Source organism: Trichosurus vulpecula, chromosome 4, assembly GCF_011100635.1.
Source record: "Trichosurus vulpecula isolate mTriVul1 chromosome 4, mTriVul1.pri, whole genome shotgun sequence".
Lineage (NCBI taxonomy): Eukaryota > Metazoa > Chordata > Mammalia > Diprotodontia > Phalangeridae > Trichosurus > Trichosurus vulpecula.
This window is the reverse complement of record NC_050576.1, coordinates 253,028,201-253,054,321: the sequence shown is the minus strand read 5'-3', so window position 1 is coordinate 253,054,321 and position 26,121 is coordinate 253,028,201. Positions and strand designations below refer to the sequence as shown.

The window sequence follows — 26,121 nt, the reverse complement described above, 5'->3', positions numbered from 1 at the left end:
ATGAGCAACTTTTCTGAAGCTCGTAGTCTTAGAGAATCGTCTGTAGCACTGACAGTCTAGGTACCTTGTTTGGGGTCACACAGCCAGTGTGTGTCAGAGGCAGAACTTAAATGCAGGTCTTCCTGACTCAAGACATCAGCTCCGTTATGCCTCTTTCTGTTCAACTTAGTTTTGGTTTTAAGTGATTTTTCAGTCGTGTCTGACTCTTCATGACCCCATTTGGGGTTTTCTTGGTGGAGGTACTGGGGTAGTGTGCCATTTCCTTCTCCAGCTCATTTTACAGATGAGGAAACTGAGGCAAACAGGGTCAATTGACTTGCCCAAGATCATACAACTAGTAAGTGTCTGAGGCTGGATTTGAACTCACAAAAACGAGTCTTCATGACTCCATGCCTGGTGCTCTGTGCACTTCGGCACCATCTAGTTGTCATATGGCAAATATAAAACTGGGGACAATAGAAAGACTTGAGAGTCAGAGGAATTGGATTCAAATCCTACCTCTGATGTTTACTATCTGTGCAACCTTGGGCAAGCTCCTTGTTTTATTTACTCTATTTGCATCCCTAGTGCCAACCAAACTACCTGGAACATAGTAGGTGTTTAATAAATCCTTGTTGATTGACTTAACCATCCTGTGCTTCAGTTTCCTCATCTCTAGGATGATATGGTTGGACTACTTGGCCTTTATGATCCCTTTTGGCTCTAGACTGACGAGCCTGTCTATGGTGGTTAGAATCCTGGTTTTGGTCTTGGATTGTTGGGTAGAATGGTTGACTGTGAGTCTTGGGAAAAGGGAAGAATGGTCAGAAAAGAAATATAAAGGAATGTGGAGCCGATTAACCAGATATTTCTGAATAACATTGAAAGTTACCTTTGCATGTATGAACGGAGGAGCGTGATTCCTAGCAGAAAGTACATCATGATGGCACAGACCATCATGGCCAGTCCCAGGAGAATGGCCCGGTCCTCTCCAGCTTTCAGAGCAGTGACTGTTTTCCTCTTGTCCAGAAGGTCGTGGTCCCTGATTTTTTGGTAAATATTTCTGAGGTTGAAAATAATAATTCTCATGTGAACATCACATTTTATCAATTTACCCATAGAGGGTGCACTGCCATATCTTTGGGAGCAGGGAGGGCTTAGGGAGGCCCATTAAACCTTTCTGCAGTGGCCAGCATACTTGGACTCTTGTGGACACAGCAGCCCTTCTATCCCCAGGGAGTGCTTAAAAGCACAGCGGAGCACAGAAAAAGCACTGCCTCCCGGTCTGTCAAATCTGTGTGCCAATTTATAGTTTTTTCTAAAATTTACTTTTTTTCTTCTTCACCCTTTAAACAATTTCCTGAGTTTATCTTGGGCCACTGATCCCTGAGCTTTGCTCTCCCTGCTCTCGAGAAATTGGCAGATTTCAATAGCCATCCATCTATTTACAATTTCTAATGACCAAAGAAAAACATTCATCAGAACAAATGTCAATACACAGTCTGGATCTGTCAGCTTTGTCACTGAGTTGCTTCATGGTATGCAAATGGTGGAACCTTTGTGGGTAAGCTCTGGACCATAGCATTGTTCTTGCTTTGGGTGGTGATGGATTGGGAGGTGTCTGTTGATTTAAGATTAATGAGGAAGGTGATAAGACAGTAATGACCTGGAGTTCTGTTTCACACTAATGCTTGGCGGGTTAGAAATGTGTTGACAGAGTTCAGGTTAGAATTCACTCTGTTCTTCCTCAAATCTTTTTCCATTGGTGGTACTTTTTGTGCTTGTTTTTAAAGAAAATTTTTTCATAGAGCATGGGGAAGCAATATCTTGGTTATGTTACTAGAGCATTCCTCAAAAGTTTTCCTGTTCTCCTAAGATTACAATGACAAGTGAAGGTGATGAATAGGACAAAAGATTTGGATGTTGAGAAGAGGGAAAACAACCCCCTCCCAAAAAAGCCCACTAGACAAAATGGAGGATGAGGAAAACATTTCATAGTTGGGAGACAGCTTAGTGGAGAGAGCATAGGACCTATATCTGGGAAGACTGCATCTGTTGCTATTTACCATATTAGAAATGAAAACATCTTAGTATTATTATTATGAAAGTAGTTTTGACATTGCAGACCTCTTGAAAGGGCCTTAATGACCCCAGGGATTCACAGACCACACTTTTAGAACCTTTAACATACACATGTGCTTAGAAAAAATTTAAAGTGGTATAAAATGGCAGCTATTATTATTATTGGTATGAATGGCAAGGAAAGTAGAGAAGTTAAGTACTTAGTAGGAAAGAAGAGAGAATGGGGAAATTCAGAGTGATCCAAAGTCTAGTTAGGGAAGAAATGGGCTTGAAGGGAATGAGGCTTGGCTTTGGAAACAGAGAGAAAGATGAAGAGGGCTCTGAAAATGGGAGTTACAGATATTTTGCATTCATCACTTTCATATAACAGCTCATTTGCAGCGCAGTATCTTTCGACTTTTTCCTAGTCTTTGACATGGGTCACTGATGGGCACTGGACCCTGGATTTAATGGATTCTTGGGACTATCCTCGTCTAATAGCTTTCTGCTTTGGACACATAAAGCCAAAGTAATAAACCTGACATGGAATATTCTGGAGAGAGAGAGGGTGTGCTAGGTCTGCCAGTGAGAGCATGTGTATGGATTTTGTATAATTAGAAAAAAATGCCTCAATCTAGAAACCACTCAGCTTGGTTTGCAACTGAAAATGTTTTTTTTTTTGGTGGGGAGGGGGGAACAGGGGTGGGAGGTGGGGACTGGACCTATGATTTCATTGGTGCATGGAAATTTCTGGTAAGGAAATTTTCTCTACCAATGATTCTCTGCAGTGTATAGTCTTAGAGATTTGCTTGGGGGCACTGAAAGATTAAGTGACTTGCTGTCAGAGGGTGTTGACCCAGGTCTTCCTCATTCTGAGTTCAGCTCTCCACTATGCCACACTCCCTCTCCTTTTTGCTATGGTCTTTTACCTCTTGGAGTTGCTTTTGATATGACTGAAAGTAACAGGCTTGTTTTTAAATATTTCTGCATAATATAATTGAACACAATCCTATCCTTCCCATGTGGGATTGATACTTTGGTTTAATGAGAGTTTGGGGTATTTAATGGGACCTTCTGTCTCCAGTCTCTAACTGTTGCCACCCTTATGTTGTGCTTGTCCGTCCTGATGCCTTTATGACCCCTGAGACCCCTGGTTGCTCCTATATCTTTGACAGACGTTACCTTGATTCATTTCCCACTGTCCCAAGGCATGCTTCCATATCCTTTATCATGTTTTCTCCATTTTTTGTGTCACGGATCCCTTGGGTAGTCTGGTGAAGTCTATGTAACCACTTACAAAATTATGTTTTTGAATGCATAAAATAAAATACATAGGATTATGAAGGAAATTAATCATATTGAAATAAAGTTATCCAAATAGTAAAAAAAGTTCATGGACCCGAGGTTAAGAACCTTTACTAGATATATTGTGTCCCCAGTGCCTAGTGCAGTGCTTGGCATATAGAGACTTTTATATTTGTACCCCTGATGCCTAGGATGGTGCCTGCAACATAAAAGATGCTTAAGTGCTTGTTGATTGATTGATTGGGTCCTCTTCCCTAATTGCTGCCCAGTGCCCACAGAATGGTGAGACTGTCTTCCATATGGTTCTAATTGGACAGGGGAAGGCCACCTCCAGTTATCCTGATCTATATCTTGCCACTAGGCCCAGATGGCTCTGGAGGAGAAAGTGAGGCTGGTGACTTTGCATGGCCTCCCTCACTTAAATCCATTCATCTGCATGTCGTGGCATCACCTCCCTGATGTCATGGTCGAGAATGAAGGACAAACAACAACAACTGGGAAGGGGACAGTTTGCCTTCTTGAGGTCTCCCTTTCACTTCTAGGCCCTTCCTCTGAATGTGTCCTTGGCACTTAACTTTTGATGTATTTTAGTATTTTTCTTTCTTTCTTTCTCTCTTTCTTTCCTTCTTTCTTTCTATCTATCTATCTACCTACCTACCTACCTACCTACCTACCTATCTATTTATCGATCTAGTCTATCATCTGTCTATCATCTATCTATCTATCTATCTATTTCTTTATCTATCTATCTAGTCTATCATATGTCTGCCTGTCTATCTATCTATCTATCTATCTATCTATCTATCTATCTATCTATCTATCTATCTATCTATCTATCCTGTCTGTCTATCTGTCTGTCTGTCTATCCATCTATCTATCTGTCTGTCTATCCATCTATCATCTTCATCATCCACATCATCATCAGTACAAATCTCCAGCTAACCCAGCTAGGTGGGAAGCCTTTGCAAGCATTAAGTGACAGCCTAACTCTTCCGGGCTTCAACCGCCTGCTGTAAAGTAATAATCTGATGTTGCTTTCCTATTATTATTTATCAAACTGTATTTAAGGCTGATAGCTGCTATTGAGATTTGCATGTTTCCCAGATGAAAGCAGGCAGGCAGGCAGGCAGCAGCAGCAGCAGCCTGGCAGTCCCAGAACATTAGTCCATCCCATGGCATAACTTATGTCAAGCTCTAGATATAAAAGAGACACAGTGCAATCAGTCAGGAATGTCACCAGAACAACCAGCATATAAAAATGATTCAAACGGGTGATTTGAAAACAAATAGCAATTTGGAAATGGTTATAAATGCTCTTCATATTCTCTGCAATGTGCAGAGGAGGCAAAAATTATAGACTCCTGCAGAACCAGAGGCACCAGGGGGATGCAGATGTGACCTGGTGGATGGAAGGTGGGGGGGGGAATGGCTGGGATTGATGACCTAGGTGGGGAGGGGGGAGTTTGCCATGGAGAAGGCAGCCAGGGGAGGGGCAGAGTGGACCAGCATTCCTCTATTCCTATTCTTGAAAATCCCCAGGGAAAATGTTTGGAAGAACAAAGGGCAAACTGAGGGAAAGTTTCCAAGCTCATTGATGTCAGCAGTGATGGCGATGATGCACCCCATGCTCTGTGAGGCAGGGCGGTGTAGTGACTAGAGGGCCAGCCTTGAGGTCAGCGTGGGCTCCGGTGCTGTTTCTGATGCAGACTGTTTGGGTGAGCTTGGGCAAATCAGTGAGCTTTTTAGTAACTTCAAGCAACTTGCCAAGACTATCAATTGTAGATAAGCTGTAGATCTCTACTGGTGAAAGGAGTTTCCACACTGGAGAGCCACACACAGATGAAATCATTGGTCTGGACCAAACATGCACATGTATGCGCATTCATGTATGTGTATATGCACATATATGTATTTGCACATGTATATGCATATATTTATATATAAGTGGTGCATATGTATATACATACAGGTATATGTGTATGTTGATATGTATTCATGAATATGTAAGTATGTGCATGTATATGTTTGGGGCAGCTAGGTGACTCAGTGGATAGAGTGCCAGGCCTAGAGTCAGGAGGACCTGAATTAAAATCTGGCTTCAGGTATTTACCAGCTGTGTGACCTTGGGCAAGTCACTTCACCCTGTTTCCCTCAGTTTGCTCATCTGCAAAATAAGCTGGAGAAGGAAATGGCAAATCCCTCCAGTATCCCTGCCAGTGCTCCCCTCCACCCTAAGGGGGGTCACGAAGAGTCAGACATGACTGAAATGACTGAACAACAACAACAAAACTTACATGCATATGTATGTGTACACGTGTATGTGCACATGTGTGTATGTACGTGTATGCATATATGTATATATACACATGTGTGTATACACACATATACATACACCTATTTCTGATAGAATGACACAATGTGATACTTGGCAGGGATGTCAGCAGGTATCCAACCCATACACAAAAGGAATCCCTTCTGTCACATACCTGACAAGTGGTTGTCCAGCCTCTGCTTAAAGACCTCCAAGAAGATACAATCCCCAGCCTCTCAAGGTGGCCCCACCCCACTTTTGGATAGCTCACATTGTTGGGAAATTTTGTGACTTCTACCCACAGGGTGTGTGTGTGTGTGTGTGTGTGTGTGTGTGTGTGTGTGTGTGTGTGTGAGAGAGAGAGAGAGAGAGAGAGAGTGAGAGAGAGAGAGAGAAAGCGAGCGAGCTTGGGCAAGTCAATGTACCTCTGAGTGCCTTAGCTTCCCCATTCAAAATGATGGATTGGATTAGAAAATATTACTAGCTCACATTTATCTAGAACTTTAAATGTTTCTTAAATGTTTTATACATATCTGCTCATCAGGGGCCTTCACAACCACCCTGGAAGGAAAGTGCTGTTATTGACTCCTTAGGCAGATTAAGAAACTGAGGCATAGTGAGGTTTTGGAATTTGCCCAGGGTCTGACAGAGGGAGGATTTGAACCCAGGTCTTCCTGTAACTAGGCCCTGTATTTTTTTTAAACAACACTGTGGGGCTTCTCTTCTGAGCTGCTCTTTAAGGTTCTTTCTAGTTTTCAGTATTCTGATTCTACAAATTTTATTATAAATAACACTTCAGTACAACAAAATATGTCTAAGACCCCTATCTATCTTTCTTTTTCTCTTTCTTTCTTTCTTTCTCTCTTTCTCTTTCTCTCTCTTTCTCTCTCTTCCTTCCTTCCTCTCTGTCTCTCTTTCTTTCTCTTCTTTCTTTCTTTCTTTCTTTCTTTCTTTCTTTCTTTCTTTCTTTCTTTCTTTCTTTCTTTCTTTCTTTCTTTCTTTCTTCCTTCCTTCTTCCTTCTTTCCTTCTTTCTTTCTTTCTTTCTTTCTTTCTTTCTTTCTTTCTTTCTTTCTTTCTTTCTTTCTTTCTTTTCCTTCCTTCCTTCCTTTCTTCCTTTCTTCCTGCCTTCCCTCCTTTCTTTCTTTCTTTCTTTCTTTCTTTCTTTCTTTCTTTCTTTCTTTCTTTCTTTCTTTCTTTCTTTCTTTCTTTCTTTCTTCCCAAATTGAGAGCAACCCATGGAGTCCATTTTAGTGGATTTTCAGCATGTTATTCTGATATTAATTAAGCACACACACACATACAGGGACAGATGCAGCCTAGAGGGTCATAGTGGCAGTAAAAAAGGTATTTTTCCTTTTTGACCTTACAACCATTACAACCATTTGACCTTACAACCAGGTTTACTGGCCGTAACATATTCCTATTAGAGAAATGGAAGGAAAGAAGCCAAGATTAGCTTTCAATTGATAGAGCAGTGTTCTCTCATACCCAACTTTCTCCATATCCTTTTTAAGAAGAGAAGACCCTGCTACTATCAGTCTTAGTTGGAAGATGGAGGCACATGGTACCTTGCAGTCGCTGCTTAATAAATGTCTTCTGGACTGAAGGTTTGTTGAATGCAGAGGCTAACTTGCCTCTTGGTGGTGAGTCAGGAGTGATGTGGGTAGGGAGATGGATTTGGAATGAGGATAAACCTGGGCTTGGATCCCACAGTGGACATTAGCTACGTGACCTGGGACTAAATGACCACTGAGATCCCACCCACCCCTTAAATTCTGTGATTCAGTGAGTCTGCCCTCAACAACATTTTTATCATCATCTGGTTCTTCTCATCTTTTCCAATGGAATTCAGAAAGAAATGGTCCTTGGATAAGTTACTATTCTGCTTCTGGTCTTTTATATTTAATGTTCTCTGTACAAGTGGATGAAATAATTGCTTTTTGTACCTGAATAAAAATATTCACATGTCAGGTCATCATCTGTAGGTTTAGTGAGAGCACCCTTGGGATGCCAGTAGCAGACTGGACCACAGGTATTAAACGTATCTCATCATGGCCCCACAGGATTTTGATCTCCTTTGCCAGGTCTCTGTATTTGGAAAAATTTTCAGCCCATGTAGCTTGGAGATTATGAGTATTTGAGATGACAAAATCTATGAAAGACATTGTTCTTAAGTTTTTACGGATCACTGCTTTGTGTGGGGTATTGTGGGCAGCAGTTTGGCCTGTGATAATAATCTAGTTTCAGAAAAATTTACTGGTTGACTTCTCCAGGATATTTTGAGGTCTGCAACTGAATGAAATTTTTTATCAATTTGAACTTACTAATGGATCAATTAAAGATGAAATTATCACAGATTTCATTGGGAAATTGCTTGTCCTCATAGATTAAGCCTTAGGCCAAGAGACAAGAGCTCCATTTTGGAAGCATGGAGCAATGGAAAACATGAGAGATTTGGAGTCCAAGGAACTGAGTTCAAATCCCTTATCTACTATTTACTAACATGAAATCACAGCTAGAACCAAGGTCTTTATGACTGTAATGATCTGACTAGTTCTCACTAACATAGCTAATGTTTCTCTCTGAAATATTAAAAATGAAGCTCAGCAAGGGCTTTGGGTCTAAGAGTTCTAGCTTCCAGGCTGCAATGAAAAGTGCCCTTCTGCTAGTTCCTCCGAGGGCAAACCCATGGGGCCCAAGATTGCTGAATGCCAGCTAAGCAGAAAATAAATGGAGTTGCTACATCTTTTAGCCCCAGGAGAACACAAACTGTTAACTCAGATGGCAGGAGCAGGGGCCGCTGGATTGTTTCCTCCTTTAGGGATGTCTCTGCTGTGATGACAAAAGTGACCCTCGTTTTACCTTTGTCTAACAGAGCCTTCCATGGAATTAACTCTGACTCAATGATGCTCTGGTTTATATGGACTTTGCCTTCTACCATATTGATTTTTCAATTTCTTTGACCAATTACCATTTGTGGTTTTATGGTCTATATTTCTTGGTCTGGTTCTCCTAGTAGAGTGTATGCTATTTGTGGGGAGCAGCTGTCTGGCATTTCTTTCATTTTCAGTCTCTGTATCTCCCCAACCACTCCGCCCCTCCCCCCCGGAGAATGTAAGCTTCTTGGGGGCAGGGACTACGTATCTCACTTTTGTCTGTGTCCCCCGAGCCTAGCACTATGCCTGGCACATAGAAGGCACTTGCTAAATGCTTGTTGATTGACTTGTATTCCCAACACTTAGTACCTGGCGCATTGGATGCCCTGAACAAATGCTTGTTGGATTGAATTGAATCGAAATGCATTGAATTTAATCCCTCATTTCATTCCGGGCTCATCTCAAGTATTACCTGCTGTACAGAGCCTTTTCTAATCCCTCTAGTTATTACTGCTTCTCGCCTTAAACTAAACACTTATAATCTGTTCATATTTTATATTGCCTCAATAGAGTGTAAACTGCTTGAAGGCAGGGCTATTTTCATTTTGTATCCCCCAGCACTGGGCACTGTGACTTGTACCTCTTTTTGGACAGGGCCTGTGATTTCACTGGTATAGGGAACTCCCAATGAGGAAAATTTCGTTCAGTACAAGTTGACACTTGCTTTGCAATTTGAATCCTGGCAGAGCCACTGGGGACAGTGAGAGGTTATGTGAGCGTCCCCAGACGCTCCTACATCCTACATCTGGTCTATGTCAGAGGGGACCTGAACTTGACACTTCCTGACTGAGGCCAGCTCTCTCTCTCCATGCCTGGCTGCTTCTCACCTTGTACATGATTTGTACATGATAACATATGAGTATATATATATATTTATTTATTTATTATACTGGATGGCAAATTAATTGACTACGCCGTAGTAACTGAGTCCTCCATTTGAAATAGTGAACGATGGTGTCATGCAATACTGAAACCATTTTATTCACAAATGTGTAAAAATTATTAATTAATCTACATGACCTTTTTTGGTCAAATGATATCTTGGTCCACTTTCTATTAATGTGAAGTAGCTTAAAGAGAGTACCAAGATCATGGTCATGTGGTCCAATGCCCTTACTTTATAGAGAAGAAAAATGAGGCTTAGATAGGTGATGTAACTTGCCCAGGATAACATGGTTAGTAAGTGGTAGATAAGGGATTTGAACTCAGTTCCTTGGACTCCAAATCTCACAGGCTTTCCATTGCTCCATGCTTCCAAAATGGTGCTCTTCTCTTTTGGCCCAAGGCTTAATCTATGAGGTCAAGCAATTTCCCAAGGAAATTGATAATTTCATCTTTAATTGATCCACTATTAAGTTCAAGCTGATAAAAGAATCTCATTCAAATGACCAGGTAAGAGAAGAGGATTAAATCTCTGAAGGCTTCAGGTAAATCCGAATCAATTGATTTCCCAAAGAGTCCCCAGGATAATAATAGTAATAATGATATATCATAATTGTATATGGTAAGGTTTGCAAAGCACTTTACATATATTATCTCAATTGATCTCACAGTATTTTACAGCCAGCCTGCAATTTTCTTAGCTCAGGGGTTTGTCTTTTCTGTAAGTTCTAAATTAAGGTTTTTCATTTTGCAATTAGAAATTCTGGGCTTCAAGAAAGCTCAATTAAAGAGGAGATTTTTCCAGAAGGGGAAAAATGTATTTTCAATTCAAAAATAAAAAAAATCATTAAGTTCATAAGACTGAAATGAAAGATAGAAACCAGTGGGGATGGGCGGGAGGGATAGGCAGTGAAAGATCTAAAAGTGACTAGGCATGACTCTCTGCCCAATAGAAACAGAAATGAAATCATATTTGTAAAGCACTTAACACAGTGCCTGGTACACAGTAGATCAGAGGTTCCCAAACTTATGTCGCCTACCACCCCCTTTAAAAAATGTACTCAATGCCCTCTGGGAAATCTACTTTCTTTAACCCTTTAATGTTTATTTTCGAAATCTGCATCATTTAAAAAATAATATAAATATTTTTTTAAAATGACACATGTTAAATTTAATTATTTAGTGTAAATTTGTGGGTTTATTCCTGTATTGAAATTTTGATGATGAAATATTGCATTATGTAGCCATATAGTATTGTAAACAAGTCATTACACACACATATTCCTGCTGATGCATGCTGGACTTTCTGACAATGCGGTACATGCTTGCCTGCCAACACTTGCCTGTTAAGATCTGTTGGCAGACTTGACCACTGACCGGCCATAACTTGCATTTTGTGTGTTTAAAAATAATGTAATCGCTATGACTTTAACTCTGTTACACAACAGATGAAACATGTAAGAATGGTTTTTCAAAATTTTCTTCTCTTCTTTCGTTATGTTTTCACTAGCCCTTTATTTTTATTTAATGCCCCCCAATTGCACCTGAGGCTACTACCAACCCCCCTGGATCATTCCAGGGCACCCCGGGGGCAGTATCACCCACTTTGGGAACCTATACGTCATGCTTAATAAATGCTTATTCCTTCTTCCCTTCCCTTCCTTTCCCTTTCCCTTTCCCTTCTTCTCCTCCTTTCACTTTCCTTTTTCATTTCCCTTCTCCTTTCAATTTCTTTTCCATTTCCCTCCCCTTTCCCCTTCCCCTTCCCTTTTCCCCTTCCCCTTTTCCTTCCCTATCCTTTTTCCTTCCCCTTCCCATTTCACTTTCTCTTTTCCTCTTCCTCCTTTTCCTTCCCCTTTCCCCTTTCTTTCCCTCTTTTCCTTTGGGATTTGTTGAGGTGAAATTTATTTTCAATCCTATATCTTCGCCTAAGCAGTTGTGGTACATGCTGCAATGCTCTGGTGTCTCAACTCTGAATATCTGTGGAGGAATCTAAACTCCAGGAGTCATTTGGCTCTTGTAGACAAAACAATGTAGGATGGCTAGAAAAGGCAGTTAGGTGATGCAGTGGATAGAATGCTGGACCTAGAACTACATCTCACCTCAGACACTTACTAGACATGTGATCCTGGACAAGTCCCTCAACCTGTCAGCCTCAGTTGCCTCATCTGTAAAATAAAGATAATAATAGCATCTATCTCCCAGAGTTGTTAGGACAAAATGAGATACTTGTAAAGCATTTTGTAAACCTTAAGGCACTATTATATGAATGCTAGACTTACACCGCCCTCTACCTCCAGGCTTTCTTCCTTTTCTCTTTTTCTGTCTTTCCTTCTTTTTTCCTCCTTTCTTTCTTTCCTTTTTTCTTCCTTCCTTCTTTCTTTCTCTTTCTTTCTTTCTTTCTTTCTTTCTTTCTTTCTTTCTTTCTCTTTCTTTCTTTCTTTCTTTCTTTCTTTTTCTTTCTTTCCTTTACCAGAATGTAACTCTTTTAAATTAGATTTTTTATTTTTAGTTTACAACACTCAGTTCTACATGTTTGTGAGTTTCAAATTTTCTTCCCTTCCCACCCTTCCCTCCTCCCCCCCAAGACGGCATGTAGTTTGATATAGATTCTCTATATACCTTCGCATTAAACTTATTTACACAATAGTCAAGTTGTAAAGAAGAATTATGACCAATGGAATGAATCATGAGACAGAAGAAACAAAAAGAAGAGAAAAAAGAGTAAATAGTTTGCCTCAATCTGCATTCAGACTCCACAGTTCTTTCTCTGTGTGTAGCTAGCTCTCCCCCTCATGAGTCCTTTGGAGCTGCATTGCTGAGGAGAGCCAAGTCTAAGTTAGTCATCACAGAATCAATATGTCTGTGGTTGTGTACAATGTTCTCCTAGTTCTGCTCCTCTCACTCAGCATCAGATCATGTAGGTCTTTCCAGGTTATTATGAAGTCTGTATCTTCCCCATTTCTTATAGAACAATAGTATTCCATTACATTCACATACCACAACTTGTTCAGCCATTCCCCAATTGATGGGAATCCCCTTGATTTCCAATTCTTTGCCACCACAAAAAGAGCTGCTATAAATATTTTTGTACATACAGGTCCCTTTCCCACTTGTGTGATCTCTTTGAGATATAGCCCTAGGAGTGGTATTGCTGGGTCAAAGGGTATGCACATTTTTATATCCCTTTGGGCATAACTCCAAATTGCTCTCCAGAATGGCTAGATCTGTTCACAGCTCCACCAACAATGTATTAATGCCTGATAATAAGCTTGAATTTATCCCTCTGCCACTGCCACACTTTGCTTATGATTCTGCTGTCTAGGCTCAAGCATGACAAATTCAACTCTTCTATATGACAGTCCTTTGATTCGGTAGGATCATAGCTTCATTGATTAGGAGCTGGAAAGGACCCTTGAGATAACTTACTCTAACCTGCTCATTTTATGGATGAGCAAACTGAGGTCAGGAGAGATGAAGTGACTTGCCCAAGGTCACATGGGTTGTAAGTGGAATTTGAACCTGGCTCATCTGACTGTGACTCTAGTGCTCCCCACCCCCACCCCAATGGCTTTCTTATTCATGTATATACCTGAGGTGTGTTTAATTAAAGGAAAGTAAATGCAAGGAGTAGCCACTGTACACAGATCTTCACCTGATCTTATCAAATCTTCAGGAACATGCAGGACACTGTAATGTATAGAGCCAAAGTAGTGGCTGGGGAGAAACATATTCTCATGTTCTGCAGTGGAGGGGTGCTGGAGCTGACTGCACCTAGAGAAATGTGTCCTCTTAATCTCCCTCTATATCTCCATTAAAGCTGCAAAATAGGTTCCAAAGAAGGGAGACAGTCTGTGAGTAAATATGGTACTTAGAGAAACTGGGTAGAATTGTAGCATCTTGCATCTGGAGCACATAAAAGGCTATCCTTCACAGAACTGAAAAGTCACTTTGCTTTAAACCTTTAGAAAGAGATATGAAAGTCTAGCTATTAAAAACAAAAGGATAAGTGAATGTTTATAAACAGCCACAGGTGTTTGAGAGTTGGTTTTCCTTGGACCCACAGAGCTTTGCTTCAAAAATCTGCCTCCTTCCTGGAATTCAGTGGATGTTAATAGGGAAAAGAAAAAAGGGACTTAATTTCTTCCTGCACCCCACTCAGATGATCAGAGCTGAGATTCTATGAGTCACTATCAGACTTAAAACTTCCCTTAACCTGCAGTATATTTATTTGGCATTTCAAATTCGATTTCTTTAAATGCAGGGAAATGGCACCCAGTGAATGAGAGACACAAAAGAATAAAAGAGAGGGTGAGAAGACAAACTTTTTTCCTGGGGGTGGGGGTGGGAGTTGATGAGAGGCTCTCTAGACTATTATGAAATAAATGACCACATCTGGGTAGAAAGTGAGACTGGAAGGTGGGATGGGCTGTGTGGCTGACATTTTCTCTTTCATCCACATTGCCCTCTACCTCCAGGCTTTCTTCCCTTGCTCTTTCTTTCTTTCTTGTCCCTTTTCCTCTTCTGTGACCCTTATTTCTCTGGGGATGCTGGTAGCTCAAGAAACAGGTTTCTCTCCTTTTGGTCTTCCTTAGAGGCTGTCATTTCTTAGCCTACCTACTTAAACTTGAGTAACTAATGCTGGTATGTGTACTGCACACATACACACAGACACAGAGATGCAGATATGTACACATATTGTAGTTACTATAGGCACAGCTCCATTACCTGATGTTGTCTGGTTGGCTTCTTCTCTGGGTGACCTGATAAGAGAAGTATAAAGGGGTACCAAAGCATTTACCTTTTTTCATCATGCCTATAAGATGAGGAGGTCCGGCCACTGGTCCATATAAACATCTTAGAGGGTGTTTGTCCAGAAGACCCTTTCCTTATGGTGGAAGTCTGTGAGTAATGGCGCGAGGACCTAGGAAGAGGAAAATAGTCTTCAGTATATGTTGGATTCCCCCTGTGAAAAGTCAAGTCCATTGCTCTAGGTGTTCTGTGATGTATCCTATCAGACATCAATAACACTCAGTAGTTTTCCTTCAAATGAGATGGCTTCTGATGACTAAGGGTAATATGTAAAAAAACAAAACAAAAAACAAAGCAAGAGAATTTTCTTTTTCCTTCCAAGTTTGGTAATTGACATTAAATTATCTTTTTTTCTCCCTGTGATTTCCCTTTTCTGTTGTCCAGAGAAGTGATCAAAGATGAGGTTATAGCTATTTCCTATAGTGTTGTTTCATTCTCTCTCTCTCTCTCTCTCTCTCTCTCTCTCTCTCTCTCTCTCTCTCTCTTCCTCTCTCTCTCCTTCTCTCTCCTCCTCTTCCTCCTCCTTCTCTCTCTATGGTTCCCTCTCCTTTTCTCTCCTCTGTCTCTCCTCCTCCTCCTTCTCCTTTCCTTTGCTTTTTCTCCTTCCCTTTCCTCTCCTCTGTCTATGTCTCTCTGTTTTTGTCTTTCTCTCTCTCCTTCCTGTCTATCTATATGTATATATTAATTTGCCCTTGCAATGCCAAGACTTGTACTGGAAAAATCCCCTTGAGATGGCCCCCATTCCAGTTAAGTGCCATACAAAACCCTTATGTTTGGCAAATTTATTTGCTCAATTTTGGGTGCTAAAGCTGATTCCTTTGCAGTTTCCCTTATACCTGGCATGTGTGACTTTTTTGGTCCACTCCATGGTACATTCCAAATGCACCCTCCGGCTGCCCAGACTGTAATTAAAGGCTGAATGTAGCTAACTTTCCCTGCTTGAGAGAACCATAGCAGCTTGGCCAGGTGTGCCTTACAGCCCTCAGCCGCCAGCCATATTGCAGAGTAAATGTTAAAGTTTGCTTTCCTTTGTATATGGCCAGCTTAGGGATTAACTCCTTCCCCTCCAAGATGTTCTTATCTGTTCCCATTTATCCTCTTATGGATTTAGTTCCCCATCCAAGGCTGAAAGTTGAACTACTCTGGAGGTGCTAAACTCTTACCAAATGCAAAATCATTTCCTAAGCCACAGCAAGGAAGAGAGGAAAACAGAGCAGCCTGGTGTGATGGGAAGCAAGCTGAATGTGAGTCAGAGGACCTAGGGTCACAGATTTAGCACAGAAAGAGATTTTAGGGGTCAGTCAGCTCAACCTTGTTATTTTCAGATGAGAAAACTAAGGCCTAGAAAATAAAGTGACTAGGTCAAGGTCACATAGGAAAGAAGCTAAAATTCTATTTCTCTCACTTAAAAACTGGGTGAATTTGGACAGGTCACTGCTTCTGTAGGCTTCAGTTTCCCCATCTGTAAATTGAGAGGATTGCACTAGATAACTGTCTAGCTCCATGTTGATTACCCTATGATCCATGGGTTACAACACTTTAAGTCATGTACTTAGGGTTTACAAGTAGTTAGTCTTCAGCTGACCACCATACTGAGGGTGAGTGGGATGGGTTTGGGAAGAAAAACTAGAGAGAGACCAAGTGAGTGTTGGGAGATCTGGGTTCTGGTCTTAACTTCACCATTTAAAGAGTTGTGTGATTCTCAGCAAGTCATTTAACCCTTCTTGGCTTCAAGAAAGCTCAAGTGTTATAGAACCTTACCCGAACATTGAAGAAAGTGGACCTGTGTCCAATTGTGTGACCTTTGGCCTGTCCATTAACCTTTCTGGGCTTCAGTTTCCTCATCTAAAACTCTAGGGGTGGGACAGTGACCTCAGCTGTTAGTGCACGTCTTCACTCCTCCTCCTTTGAAATTAGTTTATATTCACTTTGTATATATTTTCAGTCAAGTAGTAAACATCTATTAAGCACCTACTATGCACTGGGCTTTGCACTAAGTATTTCCCACCCAGTTGCTCTCCTGAACTTCATGATCCTTCGTGACTCTGAAACCCTCATCTCCTCAGAGCCCCTTGCCCCTGGGGCCCCTCCCTCTCTTGGATTGGAGAGGGTGGACATTGGAGCCTCCATTCAAGGAGGGCAGCACCCATAGCAGCCCTTCCATCATTTCCCATTCTGCTGAAGGACTGCATCATGCCTCTGTCCCAGATGCCCTCTTCCCTTTTTATTTAATGTGCGGTCTCCTCCATTAGATTGTGAGCTCCTTGAACATAGGGACTGTCTTTTGCATTTCCTTATATTCCCAAAGCTTAGCACAGTGCCTGGCATGTAGTAAGCACTTAATAAATTTTTATTGACTGATTGATTAAATACTGGGGATATAAAGAAAGACAAAATAGTCTCTGCTCTCAAGAAGCTCCTGGTCTAATGGGGGAGACAGCACTACGTACAAGTCTATGCATGAAGATAGTATATACAGGATAAATGGAAATAATTAAGAGAGGGAAGGTGATAGAATTAAGAGGGATTGGGAAGGGCTTCCTGTATAAGGTGGGATTTTAGCTGGTCCATGAAGGAATCCAGGGAAGCTAGAAGCAAAGATGAGGAGGGAGAGCTTTCCAGGCATGGGGGCAGTCAGTGAAAATATCTGCAGTGGGGAAATGGAGTTTCCTCTTTGAGCAACGGCAAGGAGGTCACTGTCATTGGATGGCAGAGAATGGAGGGGATGAGATTTAAGGTGAAAGAACACTGGAAAGGTGTGTGTATGGGGCAGGTTATGAAGGTCTGAATGCTAAGAAGATTTTATATTCAATCTTGAAGGTGACAAGGAGCCACTGGAGTTTGTGGAGTGTGTGTGCGTGCATGTACATATGCATGTGTGTGTGCATGCATGCGCGCGCGCGCGCGTGTGTGTGTGTGTGTGTGTGTGTGTGTGTGTGTGTGGTGCGGTGATATGGTCAGACCTGCTGTTAGGAAGAGCACTTTGACAGGTGAGTGGAGGATGGACTGGAGAGGGAGGGAAGGGGCTTGTGCAGGGAGGTCAAGCCATTCCATCTTATCTTCTCCCCCAGATCAACCTTTCTATTATCCCCACTCTGATTCATTTTCAGTCTCTCCCATCTACTGACTGTTTTCTCACTGTTTACAAGCATGCCTGTGTCATTCTATCCTCAAAAAAACTCTCACTTGATCGATCTATCCTCACTAGCTATCACTTCATATCTCTCCTCTCTTTTGTGGCTGACCTCCTTGAGAAGGCCAGTTGCAACTGATATCTCACCTTTCTGTCCTCTCAATTTTTTTAAAACTCTACAGTCTAGTTTTCAGCTTCATCATTCAACTGAAACTGCTTCCTACAAAGTTACTAGCAATTTCTTAATTGCCAAAACAAATGGGCTTTCCTCAGTCCTTATCCACCTTGTCCTCTCTGTAGCCTTCAACACTATCAATCATCCCCCTTTCCTCTACCTTCTATCTGGGTTTTTGAGGCACCACTCTTTCCTTGTTCTCCACCTACCAGTCTGGCCTACTTTTTACCTGACTGCTCTTTCTCAGTCTCTTTAATTGAATCTTCATCCAGTTCACATCTGCTAACAGTGGGTGGGCCACAGGGTTCCTGTCCCTGGCTCCCTTCCCTTCCCTTCCCTTCCCTTCCCTTCCCTTCCCTTCCCTTCCCTTCCCTTCCCTTCCCTTCCCTTCCCCTCCCCTCCCCTCCCCTCCCCTCCCCTCCCCTCCCCTTCCCTTCCCTTCCCTTCCCTTCCCTTCCCTTCCCTTCCCTTCCCTTCCCTTCCCTTCCCTTCCCTTCCCTTCCCTTCCCTTCCCTTCCCTTCCCTTCCCTTCCCTTCCCTTCCCTTCCCTTCCCTTCCCTTCCCTCTCTTCTCTTCTCTTCTTCTCTTCTCCTCCTATACTTCTTCACTTGGTGATCTCATCAGCTTCCATACATTCAATTATTATCTCTATGCTGATGGTCCTCAAATCTACTTATCCAGACCTGATCTCTCTTCTGACCTCCACTCTCCCATTTCCAACTTCCTATTAGACGTCTCAGACTAGGTGTCTTGTAAACATTTTAAACTCAACATATTCAAAACTGATTTGTTCTTTCTTTTCCCCCAAACCCTTCTCTCTTCCTAACTTCCATATTACTCTTGAGGGTACCACCATCCTCCCAGTCATCCAGGCTCACAACTTAGGATCATTCTCCTCATCCTCTCTCACCCCCACCCCCATATCCAGTCTGTTGCCAAGACCTATCAGTTTTACCTTCATAACATCTCTCGTGTGTGCCCCTATCTTTCCTCTGACACTGCCACCACCCTAGTGCAGGTACTTGTCACCTCATATTTAGATATTGTTTCCCCCTACTAAAATGTAAGCTCCTTGAGGGCAGGGACTGTTTTGTTTATATTTTTTATCCCCTTAAAACGTTACCTGGCACAGAGTAGGCACTTAATGTAGGTGGCACAGTAGATAGAGCACTAGGGCTGGAGTCAGGAAGACCTGAGTTCAGATCTGAAATCAGATACTTATTAGCTGTGTGACCCTGGGCAAATCACTTAACCTTTGTCTGACTCAGTTTCTTCACCTATAAAGTGGAGTTAATAATTGCACCTACTCCCCAGGGTTATTGTGAGGATCAAATGAGATAATATTGGAAAGTGCTTAGCACAGTGCCTAGCATATAGTAGGAACTTAATAAAATCTTGTTTCTTTCCTCCCTCCCTTCCTCCCTCCCTCCTTCCTTCCTTCCTTCCTTCCTTCCTGTTCTAAATCATGATCCTATGATTTAATGTCCTCAGCTCTAAGATTCTACATTTTAGAGAGCTCAGTGCTAAAGATAACAGCCTTAGGGAGCAAAATGGGGAGGGGTGAATTAATAAAATGTGTCGTTAAGGGTGAGGATGGGGTTCTTAGGCAGAGATTAGAATCGGCAGCTAAAGGTATTCAAAGCCTTCTGGTTGGGTCTCTACTGAGTAGCTCTTGGAGTCAACAGGACAGCAGTGAGGCAATGAAGAAAGACAAAGATGTGATAGAGATTTCTTGGTCAAAATAAGGGGGAAGAGACCCTTTTCCCATTTGTTTTTGAGGATCATAGTTGGAATAAGACTATGGAACTGAAAAGGGCATCTGGCAAGTCCTGCAAATAACCACGGAAAGGATCTTGATGACCAAAGAGCTCGCTTTGCCAGGAGGGGAAGAAATATTGCTTCTGCTAGCTTTTAAAAGTGACTTTGGAAAACTACTTGAAAAAGTACAATCAAATGGAACAGTGATTAAGTCAGACATTAAATCAACCCATTAGTCGACACTGAGGAAACAAGGAAAGTCTTTAAATAGAATCACCCTTTCCCAAAGAATTGGTTTGACAATCTTTGAGGATAATATTTCACCATTGACACTGGCAAAAACTGCACGCTCCCCCCACCCCATTGACTGGCATTATGGGACAATCTGCATTTCCTCAGGCAGCAAATCACTTTGGCTCTCTAGCCATACTCGTGACCTGCCCTTGCAGGCTAGCCTCCACCTCCAACTGCACCCTAGTTCCTTTTTGATTGGTGAGAGTTCACCATACCTAACCTGATCTGGACCCAGCACATCCCCCTTCCTTCCTGATTTCCCCTATTTGTTACTGCAATAGTTTCTCCTGACATACTATTTCTTGTCTGTCTGTATTCTAGCATTTAGCACAGTGCCTAGTATCTTGATGGAATATTTTGTATACATTGTATATTAACTTATCTGTAAACATACTTTTTCCCTCAGTAGAATGTAAGCTCCTTGAGGGCAAGAACTGTTTCTTGTTTGTATTCCTAGAACCCAATACAGTTCCTGGCACATATTAAGCATTTACTAAATGTGTTGATTGACTGGGAGATTATTTATTTTGTATGCATTTGTATTTAACTATCTGTGTATATGTATATGTTGTTTTCTCTCAGTAGGATGGGAACTTCTTGATAGCAGGCACTGTTTCCTATTTGTCTCTGTATTCCTGGCACCTACCAAAGGCTCTGGCCCCATATCAGGCAGTTAGCAAATGCTTGTTGAATTGAATTAAATTGAATATAGTGGGGATCATTTATTTCTACCTGGGTGTCACGTGTAACATCATAGACTCCCTCTTGTTGTTCAAGACAATATAGAGAAAGGAAGATGAACGATATCCTTATTCCAATTAATTGTCTTTTACTTAAGCCTTTAGGAGAAAGCTTAGCATCTCCTCAGCCTATTCTAATAAATGGATTTAAAGCCAATTTCTTTTCATGATGACAAACTACTGTTGAAAACTTGAGAAGTTGGTGGTTAATTAAAATGAGAGAGAGAGCTGCTCTCAGAAGGGTACGTAGATTTTGTGTGTGTGTGTATGTGTGGGTATTTTTTTAAAACCAACAATTTGGGCTTCAAAGAAATCCTTAGGATTCAGAATATGGTAATGGAAACCTGTTTGGAAGCCCGTCTTAGCTCAAAGGCAGCCTTCCTGAACTCTCTGAGTAATTAACTCCACTCTTCAAGCTTTAGGAGACAAGGCGCCTGTGCACATTGGATTATGAAAAAAGGATTCAGAGAAAAAGAAAGTAAAGACATTTTTTTTATTTGAATTTCAAAATCTCTGCACACAACCGAGGAATGCAGTCAATTTTTGGTGTTTAAAGCGGTGGACTGGGAATGAGGATGTCTAGTGCTGCCTTCACCCTGCAAGTGACCTTGACCTTGGAGTGAGTTTGGGAAGGTTACTTAAGACAGGGTTGCTGTGGGTAAGTTTGGGTCATCAGTGAAAGTAAAATGAGTGTAAGAACTTTATTTCCCTTCAACCAGTTTCTATTGTGTGGTTACTGAGCAATGGGCCCCAACAAGTATTTATTTATTAATTAAGAGTTTACCATGTTCCAGGCTCTATGCTAGTTGCTGGGGCTATAAAGACAAACATAAGACAGTCCCGGCCCTCCAGGAGCTTACATTCAAAAACAGGACAGATAGAGTTGCAACTGATTGGCCGAAGGTTTTCAGTGCGTCTTTCTTTCAGCTCTGTGTCCTGAGCTTCTCTTCTTTCTCTCGGGGAGCACTGGGCAGAAACAGTCAAAGCAACTGGCATATCCACAAAGTGAAAGCCCAAGACACCAAAGGAATTATGTGTTCTTGCTCATCTCCTGGTGTGATGACCTGTGGTCACACTGACACCCTCTGTGCTGGACGTCAGCACTGCCTAGCAGCCTCCCCCACTTCTACCCCCGTCCTTAACTTGTTTTTGCCTCAGGTGAAAGAAATGATTTGAGGTTATAGCTTTGCCCAAAGCACCTTGGAAATAATCACCGCCCTCCTACCCCGGCCCCCTTTTCTATAGTGGATTAAGATTTACAGACTGCTTAGGTAAGGGCTTTTGGGCAAAATGGATGAAATTGACCCTACCTGCCTGCCGGTCTGATCGACCTTAAAGCAAAATTATGAAGTAGGATAGGAACAGGGATAGCAACTGCACCTGTGATTTCATTGAGATCAGAACTCCCAGATGAGAACTCTCCCTCCGGAAAAAAAGGTTTGTACCTTTTTTGGAAACTTGTCTTTGTGGTCTAGACTCTGGCGTATTGTTCAGGGCTCCAGAAGACCCCATTCTGCTTTCTCCTCTCCTCTCCCAGGTGTTCAGCTTGTCCTGCGCTATTCCTCTACCCCACAACCAGCCAGGCTTGACTTCCTACTTCCATCAGAACCTGTTTATTCTATGTTCTCATCCCTCATGTCTCCTGTTCTCTCAAGGCTAATCTGATGAATTCATTAGTGCCAAGTGTCCAAAGCTGATAACAGCTTAATATGTTACATCCTGCATGGTTACTCTTCCATGCCTTAACCCAAAGGAGTGAATAATGATGGGAAGTTCATGAGTCAACAAGGGAGGATTTGGCAAGCAGAAGCCTCCCTTTTGGAACCCCTCACTTCATAATAGCTGACATTTATATAGTGCTATTTGGAAAAGTGCTTTCTATACATTATATCACTGAGCCTCACAAGAACCCTGTAGATAAGGAGTTTTATGCTTAGAAAAGTTAAATACCTTGGCTATTGAAAAGGAATAAAGCACTTTTCTTAAGAGATCTGAGTCCTGAAAGGACAAAGTATATTTTCTCATTTGCTACCCATTTCCTTCCAAAAAGAAAAGCGGTTGTGAAGCTATATTGCATTTCTGAAGAAAGGAATATGCTGTCGAAGGACCCACTTTGCCTCCTTTCCAAAGCTGTATCACCCCAAACCTGACCTCTCCCCCTAGAAAAGGGCTATCTTTCTGCTGGGCAACAGCCACAGCCTGTGTTTGGCTGTTGTTCTGACCATGGTGATGCCACCAGCTTTAGTCTGTAAGGATTTAGCATGATAATTTGTACAATTTCCTTTGTTGGTTACCTGGTCCAGTGGGATAAGCAATGAGCTGGAAAGAAGATGCCCATGTTTTAACTTCAATTCTGTCATCAAAGATATGTCTCTATGGGCATCCATTCAACAAGCAATTATTGTCTATTGTGTACCGAGGGAAACACCGCCCCCCCCAACAAATCAGTCTCTGTCCTCAAGGACAGAGGGGGAACACAGCATGCATGGTATTTAATAAATATATAAAGTACAAAGCAATAAGAGCTAGCATTTATATAGAATTATACAAATTATCTCATTTGATCCTCACAATAACCCTCGGAGATAGGTGCTATTATTACACTCATTTTACAGATGAAGAAACTGAGGCTAAAAGAAATTAAGTGACTTCAAAGTCAACTTGTATTTATTTGGGTATTTGCTCCTGCATATGTGTGTGTATACTATATGCATGCTATATGTATTCATATATATATGTCCACATACAGTGTATGTGTTTGTATCCATACACATATTCATGCACACACACCCCCAAATAAAATACAAGTTGACTTTGAAGGACAAGTCATTGGTAGTTATGAAGACTAATAAAAATTTCATACGGAAAGTGATGCTTGACTTGAGTATTGAAGGGAACCAGGGATTCCAAGGGACAAGACAAAGAAGGATTATGTTTCAGCATTTTGGATAGCCAATGTAAAGGCCCAGAGATGGGACTTTGTGAATGAGAAATGGCAAGTCAGAAAATGGAGACCATGGAAAGAAGGCATGCATAAATAGACTGGAAAAGGACCAGGTTGTGAAACAAATTTGAGTCACTTGAGTTTATGGGGTGTGTGTGACATGGTCAGATCCGAACTTTACAAAAATCACTTCGGCAGTTGTGTGGAAGGTGGAGAGAGACTTGATTTGGGGAGTCCAATCATGAGGTTGTTACATTAGTCTAGGTGGGAGTAGATGGATGCCTGAACTAGGGTAGTAGTTGTGCAAATGGAGAGAAAAAAGCATAATTTAGAGATACTATAAAGATAGTAACAAGATTTAATAACTGGATATGTGGAGTGAATAAGAGGGAGGAGTTGAGAATGATCCCAATGTTGTGAATCTGGGTGACCAGTGATGCCTTCAACAGAAATAGGTAAGTTTGGAAGAGGTGTGAGTTTGGGAATTATGTGTTGGACATGTTGAATTGGAGTTGTCTATGGCATACCTAGGTCAAAATGTGAGGGTGTGAACTAGGGTAAACCAAGTATACTGCTCATGACTCAGTTTCCTCATTTGGAAAATGGAGCTATACTTCAGAGGCTTTGGTTATGAGGAAGTATGGTACAATGGAATCAGTACTGACTCTGGAGTCAGAGGACTTGGGTTCAAATCCTGCCCCCGATGCTTACTGCCCATGTAAAGTAGGGCATGTCACAACATTAATGGGGCTCACCTTCCTTATCTGTAAAATAGACAGTTTGGGCTAGATGTTCTTCGAGGTCCTTTTCAGCTCTAGATTAATAAGCCATGAAATCCTACCAATGATGTTTATTGCCTGTGTAACCTTAGAAAAGTTATTGTACTTCCCCAAGCCTCAGTTTCCCTGTCTGTAAAATGAGGAGGTTGCATTAGATAGCCCCTTCCAGTTCTAGATCTATGATTATATGTATATGATTATGTATTTCCTAGGTCTACGAACTAATCAGATATCAGTAATGGTCAGTAGCAATGAACACAAGTTATGTGTTGGACACATCCCCACCCCCACTCCTGCCTTAGAAATCTGATCAGGCATATTTGAGAAACAATGGCCAGACTACTATTCTAAACACTTCTCTTTGTTTTGCTTGTCTTAGAAAATTTCCTTCAGAGACAGGAAAAGCATATTCCCACATGGTCTGAATTTGCTCACTATTTCATAATTCATTTCTTAATGAGTTTTCCAAATGGATAATCCTGGCCAATGCTCAACTGCACATCCTCATGTTACATGTTGAAAATCACTTTAATTGTGAAGCAATTATTTGATTGGGCCTCCTCTCTACACAGCTGGTGTGGGAAAACTGGTCTGTAACTCATGTTTATCTCTTGCCTTGGCATAAATGGCCTCATGCTGAGGCAAATCAACCAGTATTCGAGCACAGAACAACTCATATTCTTAACTCCAGTTCAGCCCTCTTACATTCATTGAAGGGGGGGGGGAAGGCAGTAGAAGGGTGTCAAAGAGACAGGATGAAGGATGGGAGGGCACCTTAGGGCCTTCTTGTAGACAAACCATGGGGAAACAGTTTCTCTTAAGAAAAATAACATCCCTTATGTGCTCTGTTTCTCTCTCTCCCTTGACCTTTTACTATTCAATTAAACAGACACTTATGAAATGCCTACTACGTGTAATGCCTACTATTTATACCTACTACACCTTGGAGATAAATGGGAAAAAACCACAAAAGTCTTTGGTATTAATCTAAGTCAATCTGATCCAATGAAATGTGATTCACTGAATGAAAAAGCATTTACTATGTGCTAAGACTGAACTGGAAGAGATGGAGATTAGGCATCCCAAAGCAATTTTCAGGAATAACAACCTTATTTCTGAATTTCTCTGAATCACATCTTGGCAATAAGGTAATTTTAGTTGTTTTGAAACACAACAAGAGTGATCACCATTACAAAAATTTTGAAGTGGACTTAGTTTTCTTCAGCATCCCTCCACTCAACTAGATGGACTATGTCTAGGAGAAAAGGCACATGATAGTTGTGTTTGAGTGTTTGAAAGGCTCTCATGTGGAAGGGAGATTAGATGTGTTTTGCTTGGCTCCAGTGGGCAGAATCAGGTGCCATTGGTGGAGGTTGGAAAGAAGCCAAACTTAGGCTTAAAATATAGAAACACTTCTTAACTATTGGAGCCAGACAAAAGTAGAACAGGTTGCCTTTGGTGCCAGTGGATTCTTCCTACCTGGAGGTTTTCAAACAAAGGCTGGATGACCAATGGGTATGTTGTAATGATGATTGCTTTTAGGTATGAGTTGGATTAGATGGCCTCTGAGATACTTAGATTTTCTGATTCTGAAACTCCTTTTGGAGACCATCATGACCCTATTGCGCCCTGCTACTCCCTGACTACCCAAACTGCCCTTATAGAACCATCATCATTATGAGGAACAACTAAGATAATATCTGTGCAGCAATTAGCAAAGTGCCTGGAATAAGTAGGTGCTTAATAAATGCTTTTTCCCTCCTCCCCTTCTCCACTAACTGTGACATTGAATAAGTCACTTCACATCTGTGCACTTCAATTTCTTTATAAAAGAGAGGGCTAGTCCAGATGACCTCTGAGGTATGCATCTATGATCCTTTGACCTTATAAACTCTGGTAGTCACCAAATAAACTCTGATTCAATTTGCTAATGTTTTCCTTCAGTGGTCCTCTTGAGATGAATCTTCAGAAGGGTGAAATTTTACTCTTGGAAAAAAATCTTCTTTCATTC

At 41.5% G+C, this 26,121-nt stretch overlaps 1 protein-coding gene across 1 annotated transcript in view; it reads right to left on the bottom strand.

The window, feature by feature from the left end:
* The window catches only part of KCNMB2 (potassium calcium-activated channel subfamily M regulatory beta subunit 2), a gene marked incomplete in the record, with an annotated part of 286,588 nt that overhangs the window by 5,003 nt on the left and 255,464 nt on the right, over positions 1-26,121 (bottom strand). Inside the window, 2 exon segments of the mRNA XM_036753732.1 lie at positions 872-1,042; positions 14,277-14,399. Of these exon segments, the coding sequence (XP_036609627.1) occupies positions 872-1,042; positions 14,277-14,332 (227 nt within the window).